Raw genomic sequence first — 24241 nt, 5'->3', positions numbered from 1 at the left:
GCAAATAGACGGGTAAGGAGGCACAGAAGTATCCGTAGAGTTAGACACTGAGACACACAGGGACCTAGTAAGGCACCGGACTGGAGAGCCAGGGGTAACAAGGGGTGGAAGCTGCAATTAGAGAAGGAGCGCAATGAAGTATAAGGCGAGAGAGAGAACGAACAACAGGGAGGTACGGTGTGGGACAAGATGGAGGCGGAAACGGACAGAGGAGCTCAAAGAGTACGGGAGGCTAGGAACCCAGAGCACAGAGGGCAAAGACAGAGGCTGCGCAGAGAGAGGACAGCTACGAGGTACACGGAGGTGAAGCACAGCGCAGACAGAAACACAGGAGAAGGGGCCTGAGGACACAGCGAACGCCGCACGGGGCAGAGTCACCGTATTTGATAATCAGGCGTCTTACCTGTCTCGACGTCAAGCATATGTAGCGGTGGGCGCAGCCATGTTGGGGACGGGGCCAGCGCGTCACGCTACCCAGGAGGCTGTGCGCCGGGAGTAAGGCTGTGAGCAAGTGCCCGACGCCGCGGGAGCATGAGGCCGGGCGCGGGGACGCGCTGCAAAGCAGGAGCGCGCCGGGTGGAGAGCGCAGAGAGGTGAGGGGCCGTGAAAGTACCCCCCCCTTTACGCCCCCTCCTCCTAACATTGGAGAGAAACCGTCTCATAATGCGCGGAGCATCAATATTCTCCTGGGGCTCCCATGATCTCTCCTCGGGACCAAAACCCTTCCAATCAATCAAAAACAGATTCTTTCCTTAAACAGTCTTCTGTATCGGGGAGTACGGTGTATTATACAGTGATTATGTACCTGTATCGGGGAGTACGGTGTATTATACAGTGATTATGTACCTGTATCGGGGAGTACGGTGTATTATACAGTGATTATGTACCTGTATCGGGGAGTACGGTGTATTATACAGTGATTATGTACCTGTATCGGGGAGTACGGTGTATTATACAGTGATTATGCACCTGTATCGGGGAGTACGGTGTATTAGACAGTGATTACGCACCTGTATCGGGGAGTACGGTGTATTATACAGTGATTATGCACCTGTATCGGGGAGTACGGTGTATTATACACTGATTATGTACCTGTATCTGGGAGTACGGTGTATTATACAGTGATTACGTATCTGTATCGGGGAGTACGGTGTTTTATACGCTGATTATGTACCTGTATCTGGGAGTACGGTGTATTATACACTGATTATGTACCTGTATCTGGGAGTACGGTGTATTATACACTGATTATGTACCTGTATCGGGGAGTATGGTGTATTATACAGTGATTATGCACCTGTATCGGGGAGTACGGTGTATTAGACAGTGATTATGTACCTGTATCGGGGAGTACGGTGTATTATACACTGATTATGTACCTGTATCGGGGAGTACGTTGTATTATACAATGATTATGTACCTGTATCGGGGAGTACGGTGTATTATACACTGATTATGTACCTGTATCGGGGAGTTCGGTGTAGTATACACTGATTATGTACCTGTATCGGGGAGTACGGTGTATTATACAGTGATTACGCACCTGTATCGGGGAGTACGTTGTATTACACAATGATTATGTACCTGTATCGGGGAGTACGGTGTATTATATGCTGATTATGTACCTGTATCGGGGAGTACGGTGTATTATACAGTGATTATGTACCTGTATCGGGGAGTATGGTGTATTATACAGTGATTATGTACCTGTATCGGGGAGAACGGTGTATTATACAGTGATTATGTACCTGTATCGGGGAGTACGGTGTATTATACGCTGATTATGTACCTGTATCGGGGAGTTCGGTGTATTATACACTGATTATGTACCTGTATCGGGGAGTACGGTGTATTATACAGTGATTACGCACCTGTATCGGGGAGTACGTTGTATTATACAATGATTATGTACCTGTATCGGGGAGTACGGTGTATTATACGCTGATTATGTACCTGTATCGGGGAGTACGGTGTATTATACAGTGATTATGCACCTGTATCGGGGAGTACGGTGTATTAGACAGTGATTACGCACCTGTATCGGGGAGTACGGTGTATTATACAGTGATTATGCACCTGTATCGGGGAGTACGGTGTATTATACACTGATTATGTACCTGTATCTGGGAGTACGGTGTATTATACAGTGATTACGTATCTGTATCGGGGAGTACGGTGTTTTATACGCTGATTATGTACCTGTATCTGGGAGTACGGTGTATTATACACTGATTATGTACCTGTATCTGGGAGTACGGTGTATTATACACTGATTATGTACCTGTATCGGGGAGTATGGTGTATTATACAGTGATTATGCACCTGTATCGGGGAGTACGGTGTATTAGACAGTGATTATGTACCTGTATCGGGGAGTACGGTGTATTATACACTGATTATGTACCTGTATCGGGGAGTACGGTGTATTATACAGTGATTACGTACCTGTATCGGGGAGTACGGTGTATTATACAGTGATTACGCACCTGTATCGGGGAGTACGGTGTACTATACAGTGATTTTGTACCTGTATTGGGGAGTACGGTGTATTATACACTGATTATGTACCTGTATCGGGGAGTACGGTGTATTATACAGTGATTACGTACCTGTATCAGGGAGTACGGTGTATTATACAGTGATTACGCACCTGTATCGGGGAGTACGGTGTACTATACAGTGATTTTGTACCTGTATTGGGGAGTACGGTGTATTATACAGTGATTATGTACCTGTATCGGGGAGTACGGTGTATTATACAGTGATTACGCACCTGTATCGGGGAGTACGGTGTATTATACACTGATTATGTACCTGTATCGGGGAGTACGCTGTATTATACAATGATTATGTACCTGTATCGGGGAGTACGGTGTATTATACGCTGATTATGTACCTGTATCGGGGAGTACGGTGTATTATACAGTGATTATGTACCTGTATCGGGGAGTTCGGTGTATTATACAGTGATTATGTACCTGTATCGGGGAGTACGGTGTTTTATACGCTGATTATGTACCTGTATCTGGGAGTACGGTGTATTATACACTGATTATGTACCTGTATCTGGGAGTACGGTGTATTATACACTGATTATGTACCTGTATCGGGGAGTATGGTGTATTATACAGTGATTATGCACCTGTATCGGGGAGTACGGTGTATTAGACAGTGATTATGTACCTGTATCGGGGAGTACGGTGTATTATACACTGATTATGTACCTGTATCGGGGAGTACGGTGTATTATACAGTGATTACGTACCTGTATCGGGGAGTACGGTGTATTATACAGTGATTACGCACCTGTATCGGGGAGTACGGTGTACTATACAGTGATTTTGTACCTGTATTGGGGAGTACGGTGTATTATACACTGATTATGTACCTGTATCGGGGAGTACGGTGTATTATACAGTGATTACGTACCTGTATCGGGGAGTACGGTGTATTATACAGTGATTACGCACCTGTATCGGGGAGTACGGTGTACTATACAGTGATTTTGTACCTGTATTGGGGAGTACGGTGTATTATACAGTGATTATGTACCTGTATCGGGGAGTACGGTGTATTATACAGTGATTACGCACCTGTATCGGGGAGTACGGTGTATTATACACTGATTATGTACCTGTATCGGGGAGTACGTTGTATTATACAATGATTATGTACCTGTATCGGGGAGTACGGTGTATTATACGCTGATTATGTACCTGTATCGGGGAGTACGGTGTATTATACAGTGATTTTGTACCTGTATCGGGGAGTTCGGTGTATTATACAGTGATTATGTACCTGTATCGGGGAGTACGGTGTACTATACAGTGATTATGTACCTGTATCGGGGAGTACGGTGTATTATACAGTGATTTTGTACCTGTATCGGGGAGTTCGGTGTATTATACACTGATTATGTACCTGTATCGGGGAGTTCGGTGTATTATACACTGATTATGTACCTGTATCAGGGAGTATGGTGTATTATACAGTGATTACGCACCTGTATCGGGGAGTACGGTGTATTATATGCTGATTATGTACCTGTATCGGGGAGTACGATGTATTAGACAGTGATTACGCACCTGTATCAGGGAGTACGGTGTATTATACAGTGATTATGTACCTGTATCAGGGAGTACGTTGTATTATACAGTGATTATGTACCTGTATCGGGGAGTACGTTGTATTATACAGTGATTATGTACCTGTATCAGGGAGTACGTTGTATTATACAGTGATTATGTACCTGTATCGGGGAGTACGGTGTATTATATGCTGATTATGTACCTGTATCGGGGAGTACGGTGTATTATATGCTGATTATGTACCTGTATCGGGGAGTACGGTGTATTAGACAGTGATTACGCACCTGTATCAGGGAGTACGTTGTATTATACAGTGATTATGTACCTGTATCGGGGAGTACGTTGTATTATACAGTGATTATGTACCTGTATCAGGGAGTACGTTGTATTATACAATGATTACGCACCTGTATCAGGGAGTACGTTGTATTATACAGTGATTATGCACCTGTATCGGGGAGTACGTTGTATTATACAGTGATTATGTACCTGTATCGGGGAGTACGGTGTATTATACAGTGATTATGTACCTGTATCGGGGAGTACGTTGTATTATACAGTGATTATGTACCTGTATCGGGGAGTACGTTGTATTATACAGTGATTATTTACCTGTATCGGGGAGTACGGTGTATTATACAGTGATTATGTACCTGTATCGGGGAGTACGTTGTTTTATACAGTGATTATGTACCTGTATCAGGGAGTACGTTGTATTATACAATGATTATGTACCTGTATCGGGGAGTACGGTGTATTATACGCTGATTATGTACCTGTATCGGGGAGTACGGTGTATTATACAGTGATTACGTACCTGTATCGGGGAGTACGGTGTATTATACAGTGATTACGCACCTGTATCGGGGAGTACGGTGTACTATACAGTGATTTTGTACCTGTATTGGGGAGTACGGTGTATTATACAGTGATTATGTACCTGTATCGGGGAGTACGGTGTATTATACAGTGATTATGTACCTGTATCGGGGAGTACGTTGTATTATACAGTGATTATGTACCTGTATCGGGGAGTACGTTGTATTATACAGTGATTATTTACCTGTATCGGGGAGTACGGTGTATTATACAGTGATTATGTACCTGTATCGGGGAGTACGTTGTTTTATACAGTGATTATGCACCTGTATCGGGGAGTACGGTGTATTAGACAGTGATTATGTACCTGTATCGGGGAGTACGGTGTATTATACACTGATTATGTACCTGTATCGGGGAGTACGGTGTATTATACAGTGATTACGTACCTGTATCGGGGAGTACGGTGTATTATACAGTGATTACGCACCTGTATCGGGGAGTACGGTGTACTATACAGTGATTTTGTACCTGTATTGGGGAGTACGGTGTATTATACACTGATTATGTACCTGTATCGGGGAGTACGGTGTATTATACAGTGATTACGTACCTGTATCAGGGAGTACGGTGTATTATACAGTGATTACGCACCTGTATCGGGGAGTACGGTGTACTATACAGTGATTTTGTACCTGTATTGGGGAGTACGGTGTATTATACAGTGATTATGTACCTGTATCGGGGAGTACGGTGTATTATACAGTGATTACGCACCTGTATCGGGGAGTACGGTGTATTATACACTGATTATGTACCTGTATCGGGGAGTACGCTGTATTATACAATGATTATGTACCTGTATCGGGGAGTACGGTGTATTATACGCTGATTATGTACCTGTATCGGGGAGTACGGTGTATTATACAGTGATTATGTACCTGTATCGGGGAGTTCGGTGTATTATACAGTGATTATGTACCTGTATCGGGGAGTACGGTGTTTTATACGCTGATTATGTACCTGTATCTGGGAGTACGGTGTATTATACACTGATTATGTACCTGTATCTGGGAGTACGGTGTATTATACACTGATTATGTACCTGTATCGGGGAGTATGGTGTATTATACAGTGATTATGCACCTGTATCGGGGAGTACGGTGTATTAGACAGTGATTATGTACCTGTATCGGGGAGTACGGTGTATTATACACTGATTATGTACCTGTATCGGGGAGTACGGTGTATTATACAGTGATTACGTACCTGTATCGGGGAGTACGGTGTATTATACAGTGATTACGCACCTGTATCGGGGAGTACGGTGTACTATACAGTGATTTTGTACCTGTATTGGGGAGTACGGTGTATTATACACTGATTATGTACCTGTATCGGGGAGTACGGTGTATTATACAGTGATTACGTACCTGTATCGGGGAGTACGGTGTATTATACAGTGATTACGCACCTGTATCGGGGAGTACGGTGTACTATACAGTGATTTTGTACCTGTATTGGGGAGTACGGTGTATTATACAGTGATTATGTACCTGTATCGGGGAGTACGGTGTATTATACAGTGATTACGCACCTGTATCGGGGAGTACGGTGTATTATACACTGATTATGTACCTGTATCGGGGAGTACGTTGTATTATACAATGATTATGTACCTGTATCGGGGAGTACGGTGTATTATACGCTGATTATGTACCTGTATCGGGGAGTACGGTGTATTATACAGTGATTTTGTACCTGTATCGGGGAGTTCGGTGTATTATACAGTGATTATGTACCTGTATCGGGGAGTACGGTGTACTATACAGTGATTATGTACCTGTATCGGGGAGTACGGTGTATTATACAGTGATTTTGTACCTGTATCGGGGAGTTCGGTGTATTATACACTGATTATGTACCTGTATCGGGGAGTTCGGTGTATTATACACTGATTATGTACCTGTATCAGGGAGTATGGTGTATTATACAGTGATTACGCACCTGTATCGGGGAGTACGGTGTATTATATGCTGATTATGTACCTGTATCGGGGAGTACGATGTATTAGACAGTGATTACGCACCTGTATCAGGGAGTACGGTGTATTATACAGTGATTATGTACCTGTATCAGGGAGTACGTTGTATTATACAGTGATTATGTACCTGTATCGGGGAGTACGTTGTATTATACAGTGATTATGTACCTGTATCAGGGAGTACGTTGTATTATACAGTGATTATGTACCTGTATCGGGGAGTACGGTGTATTATATGCTGATTATGTACCTGTATCGGGGAGTACGGTGTATTATATGCTGATTATGTACCTGTATCGGGGAGTACGGTGTATTAGACAGTGATTACGCACCTGTATCAGGGAGTACGTTGTATTATACAGTGATTATGTACCTGTATCGGGGAGTACGTTGTATTATACAGTGATTATGTACCTGTATCAGGGAGTACGTTGTATTATACAATGATTACGCACCTGTATCAGGGAGTACGTTGTATTATACAGTGATTATGCACCTGTATCGGGGAGTACGTTGTATTATACAGTGATTATGTACCTGTATCGGGGAGTACGGTGTATTATACAGTGATTATGTACCTGTATCGGGGAGTACGTTGTATTATACAGTGATTATGTACCTGTATCGGGGAGTACGTTGTATTATACAGTGATTATTTACCTGTATCGGGGAGTACGGTGTATTATACAGTGATTATGTACCTGTATCGGGGAGTACGTTGTTTTATACAGTGATTATGTACCTGTATCAGGGAGTACGTTGTATTATACAATGATTATGTACCTGTATCGGGGAGTACGGTGTATTATACAGTGATTATATACCTGTATCGGGGAGTACGGGCCCCCCGGGTCCCCACTCAGCAGAGTTTCGCTGTTCATCTTGGTCTTCAGACATGATATGTAGCGGCTGCAGAAATCCTTGCACAGCTCGTTGACCTTCTCCAGTTCAAGGAGGTGGATCCTCAGCACCTGAATGGCCTTCACCATCTGCAGAGAACAGCACAGAAGTGACCGGGGCAGAGCAGAGGCTGCGCCCCATGACCCCCCACATGGGTGTCACTGACGAGGGTCCGGATGGTCACACTGCTGACTGCACCCTCCACAGGACCCCAGAGATATGTCCAATCCTGACTGGTGACCATGGGGGGCTACGCACCAGGCTGTCAGTCTCGGGGTCCTCAGAGAAGAAGTCCTTCCCCTCCTTGTGCTGTCTCCTTACGAAGGTCTCTATGTCCAGGTCGAAGCTAGCGGAAGTCGTGCTCTCTGACCCCTGAGTGCAGCCTTCACACTTTTCAAAAAGCAGAGCGAGCAGAGGAAAGAGCGGGTGCCTGCGGGCGAGAGAAGCAGAGGGCGCTACAGCCGTGGCTTCCAACTGTGAGGGTGCTGCAGCCGAGGCTTCCAACCGTGAGGGCGCTACAACCGAGGCTTCCACTCATGAGGGCGCTACAGCTGAGGCTTCCACCCATGAGGGTGCTACAGCTGAGGCTTCCACCCATAAGGGCGCTACAGCCGAGGCTTCCAACCGTGTGGGAGCTACAACCGAGGCTTCCATCCATGAGGGCGCTACAGCTGAGGCTTCCACCCATGAGGGCGCTACAGCCGAGGCTTCCAACCGTGAGGGCGATACAACCGAGGCCTCCACCCATGAGGACGCCACAGCCGAGGCCTCCACCTGTGAGGGCGCCACAGCTGAGGCCTCCACCTGTGAGGGCACCACAGCCGAGGCCTCCACTCATGAGGGTGCCACATCTGAGGCCTCCACCAGTGAGCGCACTACAGCCGAGGCCTCCACCTGTGAGAGCGCTACAGCCGAGGCCTCCAACCGAGAGGGTGCCACAGCCGAGGCCTCCACCTGTGAGGGCACGACACAGCCGAGGCCTCCACCCATGAGGGCGCCACATCTGAGGCCTCTGCCCGTGAGCGCACTACAGCTGAGGCCTCCACCTGTGAGAGCGCTACAGCCGAGGATTCTACCAGTGAGAGTGCTACAGCCAAGGCCTCCACCCGAGAGGGCGCCACAGCCGAGGCCTCCACCTGTGAGGGCGCCACAGCCGAGGACTCCACCCGTGAGGGCGCTACAGCCAAGGCCTCCACCCGAGAGGGCGCCACAGCCGAGGCCTCCACCTGTGAGGGCGTCACAGCCGAGCCCTCCACCCGTGAGGGCGCTATAGCCAAGGCCTCCACCCGAGAGGGCACCACAGCCGAGGCATCCACCTGTGAGGGCGCCACAGCCGAGGCCTCCACCCGTGAGGGCGCTACAGCCAAGGCCTCCACCCGAGAGGGCGCCACAGCCGAGGCCTCCACCTGTGAGGGCGCCACAGCCGAGGTCTCCACCCGTGAGGGTGCCACAACCGAGGCATCCACCCATGAGAGCGCTACAGCCAAGGCCTCGACCGGAGAGGGCGCCACAGCCGAGGCCTCCATCAGAGAGGGCGCCACAGCCGAGGCCTCCACCTGTGAGGGCGCCACAGCCGAGGCCTACACCTGTGAAGGCGCCACAGCCGAGGCCTCCACCTGTGAGGGAGCCACAGCCGAGGCCTCCACCTGTGAGGGCACCACAGCCGAGGCCTCCACCTGTGAGGGTGCCACAGCCGAGGCCTCCACCCGTTAGCACACTACAGCCAAGGTCTCCATCCGTGAGCGCACTACAAACCAGGCCTTCACCCGTGAGAGCGCTACAGCCGAGGATTCTACCAGGGAGAGCGCTACAGCCAAGGATTCCAACCGTGAGGGCGCTACAGCCGACGCTTCCACCCATGAGGGCGCTACAGCCGGGGCTTCCACCCGTGAGGGCGCTACAGCCAAGGATTCCACCCGTGACGGGGTTACAGTCGAGGCCTCCACCCATGAGGGCACTACAGTCAAGGCCTCCTCCCGTGAGGGCGTTACAGCCGAGGATTCCACCCGTGACGGCGCTACAGCCAAGGATTCCACCCGTGATAGTGCTACTGCTGAGGCCTCTTCTCACCTGTATATGGCCTGCTTATCCGTCTCCATAGGGCTGTCTCCAATCCCCGGGCTCTGCGAGGACGGCTCCGCGCTCACCGCATCCTCCTCCGTCTTAAAGTGAGTGACAACCTGAATCTAGAGAGGAGAAAGAAGGGTAAGCAGTGAGGCTGGTGCATCACCTCGCAGAGCAACCTTACAAAATCACCCAGCAGAGCATCGCCCTCACAACATCACCCCCAGAGCATCGCTCTCACAACATCGCCCCCAGTGCATCGCCCTCACAACATCACCCCCACAGCATCGCCCTCACAACATCACCCCCAGAGCATCGCCCTCACAACATCACCCAGCAGTACATCACCCTCACAACATCACCCAGTAGAGCATCGTCATCACAACATCACCCCCAGAGCATCGCTCTCACAACATCGCCCCCAGTGCATCGCCCTCACAACATCACCCAGTAGAGCATCGCCATCACAACATCACCCAGTAGAGCATCGCCATCACAACATCGCCCCCAGACCATCGCCCTCACAACATCGCCCCCAGAGCATCGCTCTCACAACATCACCCAGCAGTACATCGCCCTCACAACATCACCCCCACAGCATCGCCCTCACAACATCACCCCCAGAGCATCGCCCTCACAACATCACCCAGCAGTACATCACCCTCACAACATCACCCAGTAGAGCATCGTCATCACAACATCACCCCCAGAGCATCGCTCTCACAACATCGCCCCCAGTGCATCGCCCTCACAACATCACCCCCAGAGCATCGCCATCACAACATCACCCAGTAGAGCATCGCCATCACAACATCGCCCCCAGACCATCGCCCTCACAACATCGCCCCCAGAGCATCGCTCTCACAACATCACCCAGCAGTACATCGCCCTCACAACATCACCCAGTAGAGCTTCGCCATCACAACATCATTCTGCAGAGCATCGCCCTCACAACATCACCCAGCACAGCATCGCCCTCACATCACCCAGCAGAGTATCGCCCTCACAATATCACCCAGCAGAGCATCGCTCTCACAACATCACCCAGCAGTACATCACCCTCACAACATCACCCAGCAGAGCATCGCCCTCACATCACCCTGCAGAGCATCGCCCTCATATCACCCAGCAGAGCATCGCCCTCATATCACCCACCAGAGCATCGCCCTCACATCACCCAGCAGAGCATCGCTTTCACAACATCACCCAGCAGAGCATCCCCCAAACACATCGCCCCCAGAGCATCGCCCTCACATCACCCCCAGAGCATCACTCTCACATCACCACCCCCAGAACATCGCTCTCACAACATCACCCAGCAGAGCATCGCTCTCACAACATCACCCAGCAGAGCATCGCCCTCACAACATCACTCAGCAGAGCATCGCCTTCACAACATCACCCAGCAGAGCATCGCCCTAACAACATCACCCTGCAGAGCATCGCCCTCACAATATCACCCAGCAGAGCATCGCTCTCACAACATCACCCAGCAGAGCATCGCTCTCACAACATCACCCAGCAGAGCATCGCTCTCACAACATCACCCAGCAGAGCATCGCTCTCACAACATCATCCAGCAGAGCATCGCCCTCACAACATCACCCAGCAGCGCATCGCCCTCATCACATCACCCTGCAGAGCATCGCCCTCACAATATCACCCAGCAGAGCATCGCCCTCACATCACCCAGCAGAGCATCGCCCTGACAACATCACCCAGCAGAGCATCGCCCTCACAACATCACCCAGCAGAGCATCGCCCTCACAATATCACCCCCAGAGCATCGTCCTCACAACATCACCCAGCAGAGCATCGCCCTCACAACATCACCCAGCAGAGCATCGCCCTCACAACATCACCCAGCAGAGCATCGCCCTCACAACATCACCCAGCAGAGCATCGCTCTCACAACATCACCTTGCAGAGCATCGCAATCACATCACCCAGCAGAGCATCGCCCTCACAACATCACCCAGCAGAGCATCGCTCTCACAACATCACCCTGCAGAGCATCGCAATCACATCACCCAGCAGAGCATCGCCCTCACAACATCACCCAGCAGCGCATCGCCCTCATCACATCACTCTGCAGAGCATCGCACTCACATCACCCAGCAGAGCATCGCCCTCACAACATCACCCAGCAGAGCATCGCCCTCACAACATCACCCAGCAGAGCATCGTCCTCACAACATCACCCAGCAGAGCATCGCTCTCACAACATCACCCAGCAGAGCATCGCTCTCACAATATTGCTCCCAGAGCATCGCAATCACAATATCACCCAGCAGAGCATCGCCCTCACATCACCCCCAGAGCATCGCCCTCACAACATCACCCAGCAGAGCATCGCCCTCACATCACCCCCAGAGCATCGCCCTCACAAAATCACCCAGCAGAGCATCGCCCTCACAACATCACCCAGCAGAGCATCGCAATCACATAACCCAGCAGAGCATCGCCCTCACAACATCACTCAACAGAGAATCGCCCTCACAACATCATCCAGCAGAGCATCGCTCTCACAACATCGCCCAGCAGAGCATCGCTCTCACAACATTGCCCAGCAGAGCATCGCAATCACATCACCCTGCAGAGCATCGCCCTCACAATATCACCCAGCAGAGCATCGCCTTCACAACATCACCCAGCAGAGCATCGCTCTCACAATATCGCACCCAGAGCATCGCAATCACATCACCCAGCAGAGCATCGCCCTCACAACATCGCACCCAGAGCATCGCAATCACATCACCCAGCAGAGCATCGCCCTCACAATATCACCCAGCAGAGCATCGTCATCACAACATCACCCCCAGAGCATCGCTCTCACAACATCGCCCCCAGTGCATCGCCCTCACAACATCACCCGCAGAGCATCGCCATCACAACATCACCCAGTAGAGCATCGCCATCACAACATCGCCCCCAGACCATCGCCCTCACAACATCGCCCCCAGAGCATCGCTCTCACATCACCCAGCAGTACATCGCCCTCACAACATCACCCAGTAGAGCTTCGCCATCACAACATCATTCTGCAGAGCATCGCCCTCACAACATCACCCAGCACAGCATCGCCCTCACATCACCCAGCAGAGTATCGCCCTCACAATATCACCCAGCAGAGCATCGCTCTCACAACATCACCCAGCAGTACATCGCCCTCACAACATCACCCAGCAGAGCATCGCCCTCACATCACCCTGCAGAGCATCGCCCTCATATCACCCAGCAGAGCATCGCCCTCATATCACCCACCAGAGCATCGCCCTCACATCACCCAGCAGAGCATCGCTTTCACAACATCACCCAGCAGAGTATCCCCCAAACACATCGCCCCCAGAGCATCGCCCTCACATCACCCCCAGAGCATCACTCTCACATCACCACCCCCAGAACATCGCTCTCACAACATCACCCAGCAGAGCATCGCTCTCACAACATCACCCAGCAGAGCATCGCTCTCACAACATCACCCAGCAGAGCATCGCTCTCACAACATCACCCAGCAGAGCATCGCCCTCACAACATCACTCAGCAGAGCATCGCCTTCACAACATCACCCAGCAGAGCATCGCCCTAACAACATCACGCTGCAGAGCATCGCCCTCACAACATCATCCAGCAGAGCATCGCCCTCACAACATCACCCAGCAGCGCATCGCCCTCATCACATCACCCTGCAGAGCATCGCACTCACATCACCCAGCAGAGCATCGCCCTGACAACATCACCCAGCAGAGCATCGCTCTCACAACATCACCCAGCAGAGCATCGCCCTCACAACATCATCCAGCAGAGCATCGCCCTCACAATATCACCCAGCAGAGCATCGCCCTCACATCACCCAGCAGAGCATCGCCCTGACAACATCACCCAGCAGAGCATCGCCCTCACAACATCACCCAGCAGAGCATCGCCCTCACAACATCACCCAGCAGAGCATCGCTCTCACAACATCACCGTGCAGAGCATCGCAATCACATCACCCAGCAGAGCATCGCCCTCACAACATCACCCAGCAGAGCATCGCTCTCACAACATCACCCTGCAGAGCATCGCAATCACATCACCCAGCAGAGCATCGCCCTCACAACATCACCCAGCAGCGCATCGCCCTCATCACATCACCCTGCAGAGCATCGCACTCACATCACCCAGCAGAGCATCGCCCTCACAACATCACCCAGCAGAGCATCGCCCTCACAACATCACCCAGCAGAGCATCGTCCTCACTACATCATCCAGCAGAGCATCGCTCTCACAACATCACCCAGCAGAGCATCGCTCTCACAATATCGCACCCAGAGCATCGCAATCACATCACCCAGCAGAGCATCGCCCTCACAACATCGCACCCAGAGCATCGCAATCACATCACCCAGCAGAGCATCGCCCTCACAATATCACCCAGCAGAGCATCGCCTTCACAACATCACCCCCAGAGCATCGCCCTCACAACATCACCCAGCAGAGCATCGCCCTCACAACATCACCCCCAGAGCATCGCCCTCACAACATCACCCCCAGAGAATCGCCCTCACAACATCATCCAGCAGAGCATCGCTCTCACAACATCACCCAGCAGAGCATCGCTCTCACAATATCGCACCCAGAGCATCGCAATCACATCACCCAGCAGAGCATCGCCCTCACAATATCACCCAGCAGAGCATCGCCTTCACAACATCACCCCCAGAGCATCGCCCTCACAACATCACCCAGCAGAGCATCGCCCTCACAACATCATCCAGCAGAGCATCGCCCTCACAACATCACCCTGCAGAGCATCGCACTCACATCACCCAGCAGAGCATCGCCCTCACAACATCGCACCCAGAGCATCGCAATCACATCACCCTGCAGAGCATCGCCCTCACATCATCCAGCAGAGCATCGCCCTCACAACATCACCCAGCAGAGCATCGCCCTCACAACACCACCCAGCAGAGCATCGCCCTCACAACATCACCCAGCAGAGCATCGCAATCACATCACCCTGCAGAGCATCGCCCTCACAACATCATCCAGCAGAGCATCGCCCTCACAACATCACCCAGCAGAGCATCGCCCTCACGACATCACCCAGCAGAGCATCGCCCTCACAACATCACCCAGCAGAGCATCGCCCTCACAACATCACCCAGCAGAGCATCGTCCTCACAACATCACCCAGTAGAGCATCGTCCTCACAACATCACCCTGCAGAGCATCGTCCTCACAACATCACCCAGCAGAGCATCTCCCTCACAACATCATCCAGCAGAGCATCGCCCTCACAACATCACCCAGCAGAGCATCGCCCTCACGATATCACCCAGCAGAGCATCGTCCTCACAACATCGCCCAGCAGAGCATCGTCCTCACAACATCACCCTGCAGAGCATCGTCCTCACAACATCACCCAGCAGAGCATCTCCCTCACATCACCCAGCAGAGCATCGTCCTCACAACACCACCCAGCAGAGCATCGCCCTCACAACAGCACCCAGCAGAGCATCGCCCTCACAACATCACCCAGCAGAGCATCGCCCTCACAACATCACCCAGCAGAGCATCGCCCAGCAGAGCATCGCCCTCACAACATCACCCAGCAGAGCATCGCCCTCACGACATCACCCAGCAGAGCATAGCCCTCACAACATCACCCAGCAGAGCATCGCCCTCACAACACCACCCAGCAGAGCATCGCCCTCACAACTTCACCCAGCAGAGCATCGCCCTCACAACATCACCCAGCAGAGCATCGCCCTCACAACATCACCCAGCAGAGCATCGCCCTCACAACATCACCCAGCAGAGCATCGCCCTCACAACATCACCCAGCAGAGCATCGTCCTCACAACATCACCCAGCAGAGCATCGCCCTCACAATATCACCCAGTAGAGCATCGCCATCACAACATCGCCCCCAGACCATCGCCCTCACAACATCGCCCCCAGAGCATCGCTCTCACAACATCACCCAGCAGTACATCGCCCTCACAACATCACCCCCACAGCATCGCCCTCACAACATCACCCCCAGAGCATCGCCCTCACAACATCACCCAGCAGTACATCACCCTCACAACATCACCCAGTAGAGCATCGTCATCACAACATCACCCCCAGAGCATCGCTCTCACAACATCGCCCCCAGTGCATCGCCCTCACAACATCACCCCCAGAGCATCGCCATCACAACATCACCCAGTAGAGCATCGCCATCACAACATCGCCCCCAGACCATCGCCCTCACAACATCGCCCCCAGAGCATCGCTCTCACAACATCACCCAGCAGTACATCGCCCTCACAACATCACCCAGTAGAGCTTCGCCATCACAACATCATTCTGCAGAGCATCGCCCTCACAACATCACCCAGCACAGCATCGCCCTCACATCACCCAGCAGAGTATCGCCCTCACAATATCACCCAGCAGAGCATCGCTCTCACAACATCACCCAGCAGTACATCACCCTCACAACATCACCCAGCAGAGCATCGCCCTCACATCACCCTGCAGAGCATCGCCCTCATATCACCCAGCAGAGCATCGCCCTCATATCACCCACCAGAGCATCGCCCTCACATCACCCAGCAGAGCATCGCTTTCACAACATCACCCAGCAGAGCATCCCCCAAACACATCGCCCCCAGAGCATCGCCCTCACATCACCCCCAGAGCATCACTCTCACATCACCACCCCCAGAACATCGCTCTCACAACATCACCCAGCAGAGCATCGCTCTCACAACATCACCCAGCAGAGCATCGCCCTCGCAACATCACTCAGCAGAGCATCGCCTTCACAACATCACCCAGCAGAGCATCGCCCTAACAACATCACCCTGCAGAGCATCGCCCTCACAATATCACCCAGCAGAGCATCGCTCTCACAACATCACCCAGCAGAGCATCGCTCTCACAACATCACCCAGCAGAGCATCGCTCTCACAACATCACCCAGCAGAGCATCGCTCTCACAACATCATCCAGCAGAGCATCGCCCTCACAACATCACCCAGCAGCGCATCGCCCTCATCACATCACCCTGCAGAGCATCGCCCTCACAATATCACCCAGCAGAGCATCGCCCTCACATCACCCAGCAGAGCATCGCCCTGACAACATCACCCAGCAGAGCATCGCCCTCACAACATCACCCAGCAGAGCATCGCCCTCACAATATCACCCCCAGAGCATCGTCCTCACAACATCACCCAGCAGAGCATCGCCCTCACAACATCACCCAGCAGAGCATCGCCCTCACAACATCACCCAGCAGAGCATCGCCCTCACAACATCACCCAGCAGAGCATCGCTCTCACAACATCACCTTGCAGAGCATCGCAATCACATCACCCAGCAGAGCATCGCCCTCACAACATCACCCAGCAGAGCATCGCTCTCACAACATCACCCTGCAGAGCATCGCAATCACATCACCCAGCAGAGCATCGCCCTCACAACATCACCCAGCAGAGCATCGCCCTCACAATATCACCCAGTAGAGCATCGCCATCACAACATCGCCCCCAGACCATCGCCCTCACAACATCACCTTGCAGAGCATCGCAATCACATCACCCAGCAGAGCATCGCCCTCACAACATCACCCAGCAGAGCATCGCTCTCACAACATCACCCTGCAGAGCATCGCAATCACATCACCCAGCAGAGCATCGTCCTCACAACATCACCCAGCAGAGCATCGCTCTCACAACATCACCCAGCAGAGCATCGCTCTCACAATATTGCTCCCAGAGCATCGCAATCACAATATCACCCAGCAGAGCATCGCCCTCACATCACCCCCAGAGCATCGCCCTCACAACATCACCCAGCAGAGCATCGCCCTCACATCACCCCCAGAGCATCGCCCTCACAAAATCACCCAGCAGAGCATCGCCCTCACAACATCACCCAGCAGAGCATCGCAATCACATAACCCAGCAGAGCATCGCCCTCACAACATCACTCAACAGAGAATCGCCCTCACAACATCATCCAGCAGAGCATCGCTCTCACAACATCGCCCAGCAGAGCATCGCTCTCACAACATTGCCCAGCAGAGCATCGCAATCACATCACCCTGCAGAGCATCGCCCTCACAATATCACCCAGCAGAGCATCGCCTTCACAACATCACCCAGCAGAGCATCGCTCTCACAATATCGCACCCAGAGCATCGCAATCACATCACCCAGCAGAGCATCGCCCTCACAACATCGCACCCAGAGCATCGCAATCACATCACCCAGCAGAGCATCGCCCTCACAATATCACCCAGCAGAGCATCGTCATCACAACATCACCCCCAGAGCATCGCTCTCACAACATCGCCCCCAGTGCATCGCCCTCACAACATCACCCGCAGAGCATCGCCATCACAACATCACCCAGTAGAGCATCGCCATCACAACATCGCCCCCAGACCATCGCCCTCACAACATCGCCCCCAGAGCATCGCTCTCACATCACCCAGCAGTACATCGCCCTCACAACATCACCCAGTAGAGCTTCGCCATCACAACATCATTCTGCAGAGCATCGCCCTCACAACATCACCCAGCACAGCATCGCCCTCACATCACCCAGCAGAGTATCGCCCTCACAATATCACCCAGCAGAGCATCGCTCTCACAACATCACCCAGCAGTACATCGCCCTCACAACATCACCCAGCAGAGCATCGCCCTCACATCACCCTGCAGAGCATCGCCCTCATATCACCCAGCAGAGCATCGCCCTCATATCACCCACCAGAGCATCGCCCTCACATCACCCAGCAGAGCATCGCTTTCACAACATCACCCAGCAGAGTATCCCCCAAACACATCGCCCCCAGAGCATCGCCCTCACATCACCCCCAGAGCATCACTCTCACATCACCACCCCCAGAACATCGCTCTCACAACATCACCCAGCAGAGCATCGCTCTCACAACATCACCCAGCAGAGCATCGCTCTCACAACATCACCCAGCAGAGCATCGCTCTCACAACATCACCCAGCAGAGCATCGCCCTCACAACATCACTCAGCAGAGCATCGCCTTCACAACATCACCCAGCAGAGCATCGCCCTAACAACATCACGCTGCAGAGCATCGCCCTCACAACATCATCCAGCAGAGCATCGCCCTCACAACATCACCCAGCAGCGCATCGCCCTCATCACATCACCCTGCAGAGCATCGCACTCACATCACCCAGCAGAGCATCGCCCTGACAACATCACCCAGCAGAGCATCGCTCTCACAACATCACCCAGCAGAGCATCGCCCTCACAACATCATCCAGCAGAGCATCGCCCTCACAATATCACCCAGCAGAGCATCGCCCTCACATCACCCAGCAGAGCATCGCCCTGACAACATCACCCAGCAGAGCATCGCCCTCACAACATCACCCAGCAGAGCATCGCCCTCACAACATCACCCAGCAGAGCATCGCTCTCACAACATCACCGTGCAGAGCATCGCAATCACATCACCCAGCAGAGCATCGCCCTCACAACATCACCCAGCAGAGCATCGCTCTCACAACATCACCCTGCAGAGCATCGCAATCACATCACCCAGCAGAGCATCGCCCTCACAACATCACCCAGCAGCGCATCGCCCTCATCACATCACCCTGCAGAGCATCGCACTCACATCACCCAGCAGAGCATCGCCCTCACAACATCACCCAGCAGAGCATCGCCCTCACAACATCACCCAGCAGAGCATCGTCCTCACTACATCATCCAGCAGAGCATCGCTCTCACAACATCACCCAGCAGAGCATCGCTCTCACAATATCGCACCCAGAGCATCGCAATCACATCACCCAGCAGAGCATCGCCCTCACAACATCGCACCCAGAGCATCGCAATCACATCACCCAGCAGAGCATCGCCCTCACAATATCACCCAGCAGAGCATCGCCTTCACAACATCACCCCCAGAGCATCGCCCTCACAACATCACCCAGCAGAGCATCGCCCTCACAACATCACCCCCAGAGCATCGCCCTCACAACATCACCCCCAGAGAATCGCCCTCACAACATCATCCAGCAGAGCATCGCTCTCACAACATCACCCAGCAGAGCATCGCTCTCACAATATCGCACCCAGAGCATCGCAATCACATCACCCAGCAGAGCATCGCCCTCACAATATCACCCAGCAGAGCATCGCCTTCACAACATCACCCCCAGAGCATCGCCCTCACAACATCACCCAGCAGAGCATCGCCCTCACAACATCATCCAGCAGAGCATCGCCCTCACAACATCACCCTGCAGAGCATCGCACTCACATCACCCAGCAGAGCATCGCCCTCACAACATCGCACCCAGAGCATCGCAATCACATCACCCTGCAGAGCATCGCCCTCACATCATCCAGCAGAGCATCGCCCTCACAACATCACCCAGCAGAGCATCGCCCTCACAACACCACCCAGCAGAGCATCGCCCTCACAACATCACCCAGCAGAGCATCGCAATCACATCACCCTGCAGAGCATCGCCCTCACAACATCATCCAGCAGAGCATCGCCCTCACAACATCACCCAGCAGAGCATCGCCCTCACGACATCACCCAGCAGAGCATCGCCCTCACAACATCACCCAGCAGAGCATCGCCCTCACAACATCACCCAGCAGAGCATCGTCCTCACAACATCACCCAGTAGAGCATCGTCCTCACAACATCACCCTGCAGAGCATCGTCCTCACAACATCACCCAGCAGAGCATCTCCCTCACAACATCATCCAGCAGAGCATCGCCCTCACAACATCACCCAGCAGAGCATCGCCCTCACGATATCACCCAGCAGAGCATCGTCCTCACAACATCGCCCAGCAGAGCATCGTCCTCACAACATCACCCTGCAGAGCATCGTCCTCACAACATCACCCAGCAGAGCATCTCCCTCACATCACCCAGCAGAGCATCGTCCTCACAACACCACCCAGCAGAGCATCGCCCTCACAACATCACCCAGCAGAGCATCGCCCTCACAACATCACCCAGCAGAGCATCGCCCTCACAACATCACCCAGCAGAGCATCGCCCAGCAGAGCATCGCCCTCACAACATCACCCAGCAGAGCATCGCCCTCACGACATCACCCAGCAGAGCATAGCCCTCACAACATCACCCAGCAGAGCATCGCCCTCACAACACCACCCAGCAGAGCATCGCCCTCACAACTTCACCCAGCAGAGCATCGCCCTCACAACATCACCCAGCAGAGCATCGCCCTCACAACATCACCCAGCAGAGCATCGCCCTCACAACATCACCCAGCAGAGCATCGCCCTCACAACATCACCCAGCAGAGCATCGTCCTCACAACATCACCCAGCAGAGCATCGCCCTCACAATATCACCCAGTAGAGCATCGCCATCACAACATCGCCCCCAGACCATCGCCCTCACAACATCGCCCCCAGAGCATCGCTCTCACAACATCACCCAGCAGTACATCGCCCTCACAACATCACCCCCACAGCATCGCCCTCACAACATCACCCCCAGAGCATCGCCCTCACAACATCACCCAGCAGTACATCACCCTCACAACATCACCCAGTAGAGCATCGTCATCACAACATCACCCCCAGAGCATCGCTCTCACAACATCGCCCCCAGTGCATCGCCCTCACAACATCACCCCCAGAGCATCGCCATCACAACATCACCCAGTAGAGCATCGCCATCACAACATCGCCCCCAGACCATCGCCTTCACAACATCGCCCCCAGAGCATCGCTCTCACAACATCACCCAGCAGTACATCGCCCTCACAACATCACCCAGTAGAGCTTCGCCATCACAACATCATTCTGCAGAGCATCGCCCTCACAACATCACCCAGCACAGCATCGCCCTCACATCACCCAGCAGAGTATCGCCCTCACAATATCACCCAGCAGAGCATCGCTCTCACAACATCACCCAGCAGTACATCACCCTCACAACATCACCCAGCAGAGCATCGCCCTCACATCACCCTGCAGAGCATCGCCCTCATATCACCCAGCAGAGCATCGCCCTCATATCACCCACCAGAGCATCGCCCTCACATCACCCAGCAGAGCATCGCTTTCACAACATCACCCAGCAGAGCATCCCCCAAACACATCGCCCCCAGAGCATCGCCCTCACATCACCCCCAGAGCATCACTCTCACATCACCACCCCCAGAACATCGCTCTCACAACATCACCCAGCAGAGCATCGCTCTCACAACATCACCCAGCAGAGCATCGCCCTCACAACATCACTCAGCAGAGCATCGCCTTCACAACATCACCCAGCAGAGCATCGCCCTAACAACATCACCCTGCAGAGCATCGCCCTCACAATATCACCCAGCAGAGCATCGCTCTCACAACATCACCCAGCAGAGCATCGCTCTCACAACATCACCCAGCAGAGCATCGCTCTCACAACATCACCCAGCAGAGCATCGCTCTCACAACATCATCCAGCAGAGCATCGCCCTCACAACATCACCCAGCAGCGCATCGCCCTCATCACATCACCCTGCAGAGCATCGCCCTCACAATATCACCCAGCAGAGCATCGCCCTCACATCACCCAGCAGAGCATCGCCCTGACAACATCACCCAGCAGAGCATCGCCCTCACAACATCACCCAGCAGAGCATCGCCCTCACAATATCACCCCCAGAGCATCGTCCTCACAACATCACCCAGCAGAGCATCGCCCTCACAACATCACCCAGCAGAGCATCGCCCTCACAACATCACCCAGCAGAGCATCGCCCTCACAACATCACCCAGCAGAGCATCGCTCTCACAACATCACCTTGCAGAGCATCGCAATCACATCACCCAGCAGAGCATCGCCCTCACAACATCACCCAGCAGAGCATCGCTCTCACAACATCACCCTGCAGAGCATCGCAATCACATCACCCAGCAGAGCATCGCCCTCACAACATCACCCAGCAGCGCATCGCCCTCATCACATCACTCTGCAGAGCATCGCACTCACATCACCCAGCAGAGCATCGCCCTCACAACATCACCCAGCAGAGCATCGCCCTCACAACATCACCCAGCAGAGCATCGTCCTCACAACATCACCCAGCAGAGCATCACTCTCACAACATCACCCAGCAGAGCATCGCTCTCACAATATTGCTCCCAGAGCATCGCAATCACAATATCACCCAGCAGAGCATCGCCCTCACATCACCCCCAGAGCATCGCCCTCACAACATCACCCAGCAGAGCATCGCCCTCACATCACCCCCAGAGCATCGCCCTCACAAAATCACCCAGCAGAGCATCGCCCTCACAACATCACCCAGCAGAGCATCGCAATCACATAACCCAGCAGAGCATCGCCCTCACATCACTCAACAGAGAATCGCCCTCACAACATCATCCAGCAGAGCATCGCTCTCACAACATCGCCCAGCAGAGCATCGCTCTCACAACATTGCCCAGCAGCGCATCGCCCTCATCACATCACTCTGCAGAGCATCGCACTCACATCACCCAGCAGAGCATCGCCCTCACAACATCACCCAGCAGAGCATCGCCCTCACAACATCACCCAGCAGAGCATCGTCCTCACAACATCACCCAGCAGAGCATCGCTCTCACAACATCACCCAGCAGAGCATCGCTCTCACAACATCACCCAGCAGAGCATCGCTCTCACAACATCACCCAGCAGAGCATCGCCCTCACAACATCACTCAGCAGAGCATCGCCTTCACAACATCACCCAGCAGAGCATCGCCCTAACAACATCACGCTGCAGAGCATCGCCCTCACAACATCATCCAGCAGAGCATCGCCCTCACAACATCACCCAGCAGCGCATCGCCCTCATCACATCACCCTGCAGAGCATCGCACTCACATCACCCAGCAGAGCATCGCCCTGACAACATCACCCAGCAGAGCATCGCTCTCACAACATCACCCAGCAGAGCATCGCCCTCACAACATCATCCAGCAGAGCATCGCCCTCACAATATCACCCAGCAGAGCATCGCCCTCACATCACCCAGCAGAGCATCGCCCTGACAACATCACCCAGCAGAGCATCGCCCTCACAACATCACCCAGCAGAGCATCGCCCTCACAACATCACCCAGCAGAGCATCGCTCTCACAACATCACCGTGCAGAGCATCGCAATCACATCACCCAGCAGAGCATCGCCCTCACAACATCACCCAGCAGAGCATCGCTCTCACAACATCACCCTGCAGAGCATCGCAATCACATCACCCAGCAGAGCATCGCCCTCACAACATCACCCAGCAGCGCATCGCCCTCATCACATCACCCTGC

The 24241-nt window shown here is 53.1% G+C and overlaps 1 protein-coding gene across 3 annotated transcripts in view; it reads right to left on the bottom strand.

Moving 5' to 3' along the window:
• Positions 1-24241, bottom strand: part of PKNOX1 (PBX/knotted 1 homeobox 1) — a 115513-nt gene that overhangs the window by 49414 nt on the left and 41858 nt on the right. For all 3 annotated transcript variants that reach the window (XM_073564696.1, XM_073564694.1, XM_073564695.1), the window contains exons 3-5: positions 9922-10037; positions 8110-8281; positions 7776-7940 (exon numbers count right to left, since the gene is read on the bottom strand). In XM_073564696.1, coding sequence (XP_073420797.1) covers positions 7776-7940; positions 8110-8281; positions 9922-10037 — 453 coding nt within the window. The remainder of the gene's footprint in view (positions 1-7775; positions 7941-8109; positions 8282-9921; positions 10038-24241) is intronic.

This window comes from Dendrobates tinctorius, unplaced genomic scaffold, assembly GCF_039654945.1.
Source record: "Dendrobates tinctorius isolate UK_male_01 unplaced genomic scaffold, ASM3965494v1 ptg000475l, whole genome shotgun sequence".
Taxonomy (NCBI): Eukaryota; Metazoa; Chordata; class Amphibia; order Anura; family Dendrobatidae; genus Dendrobates; species Dendrobates tinctorius.
This window is presented reverse-complemented; position numbering and strand designations above follow the sequence as displayed.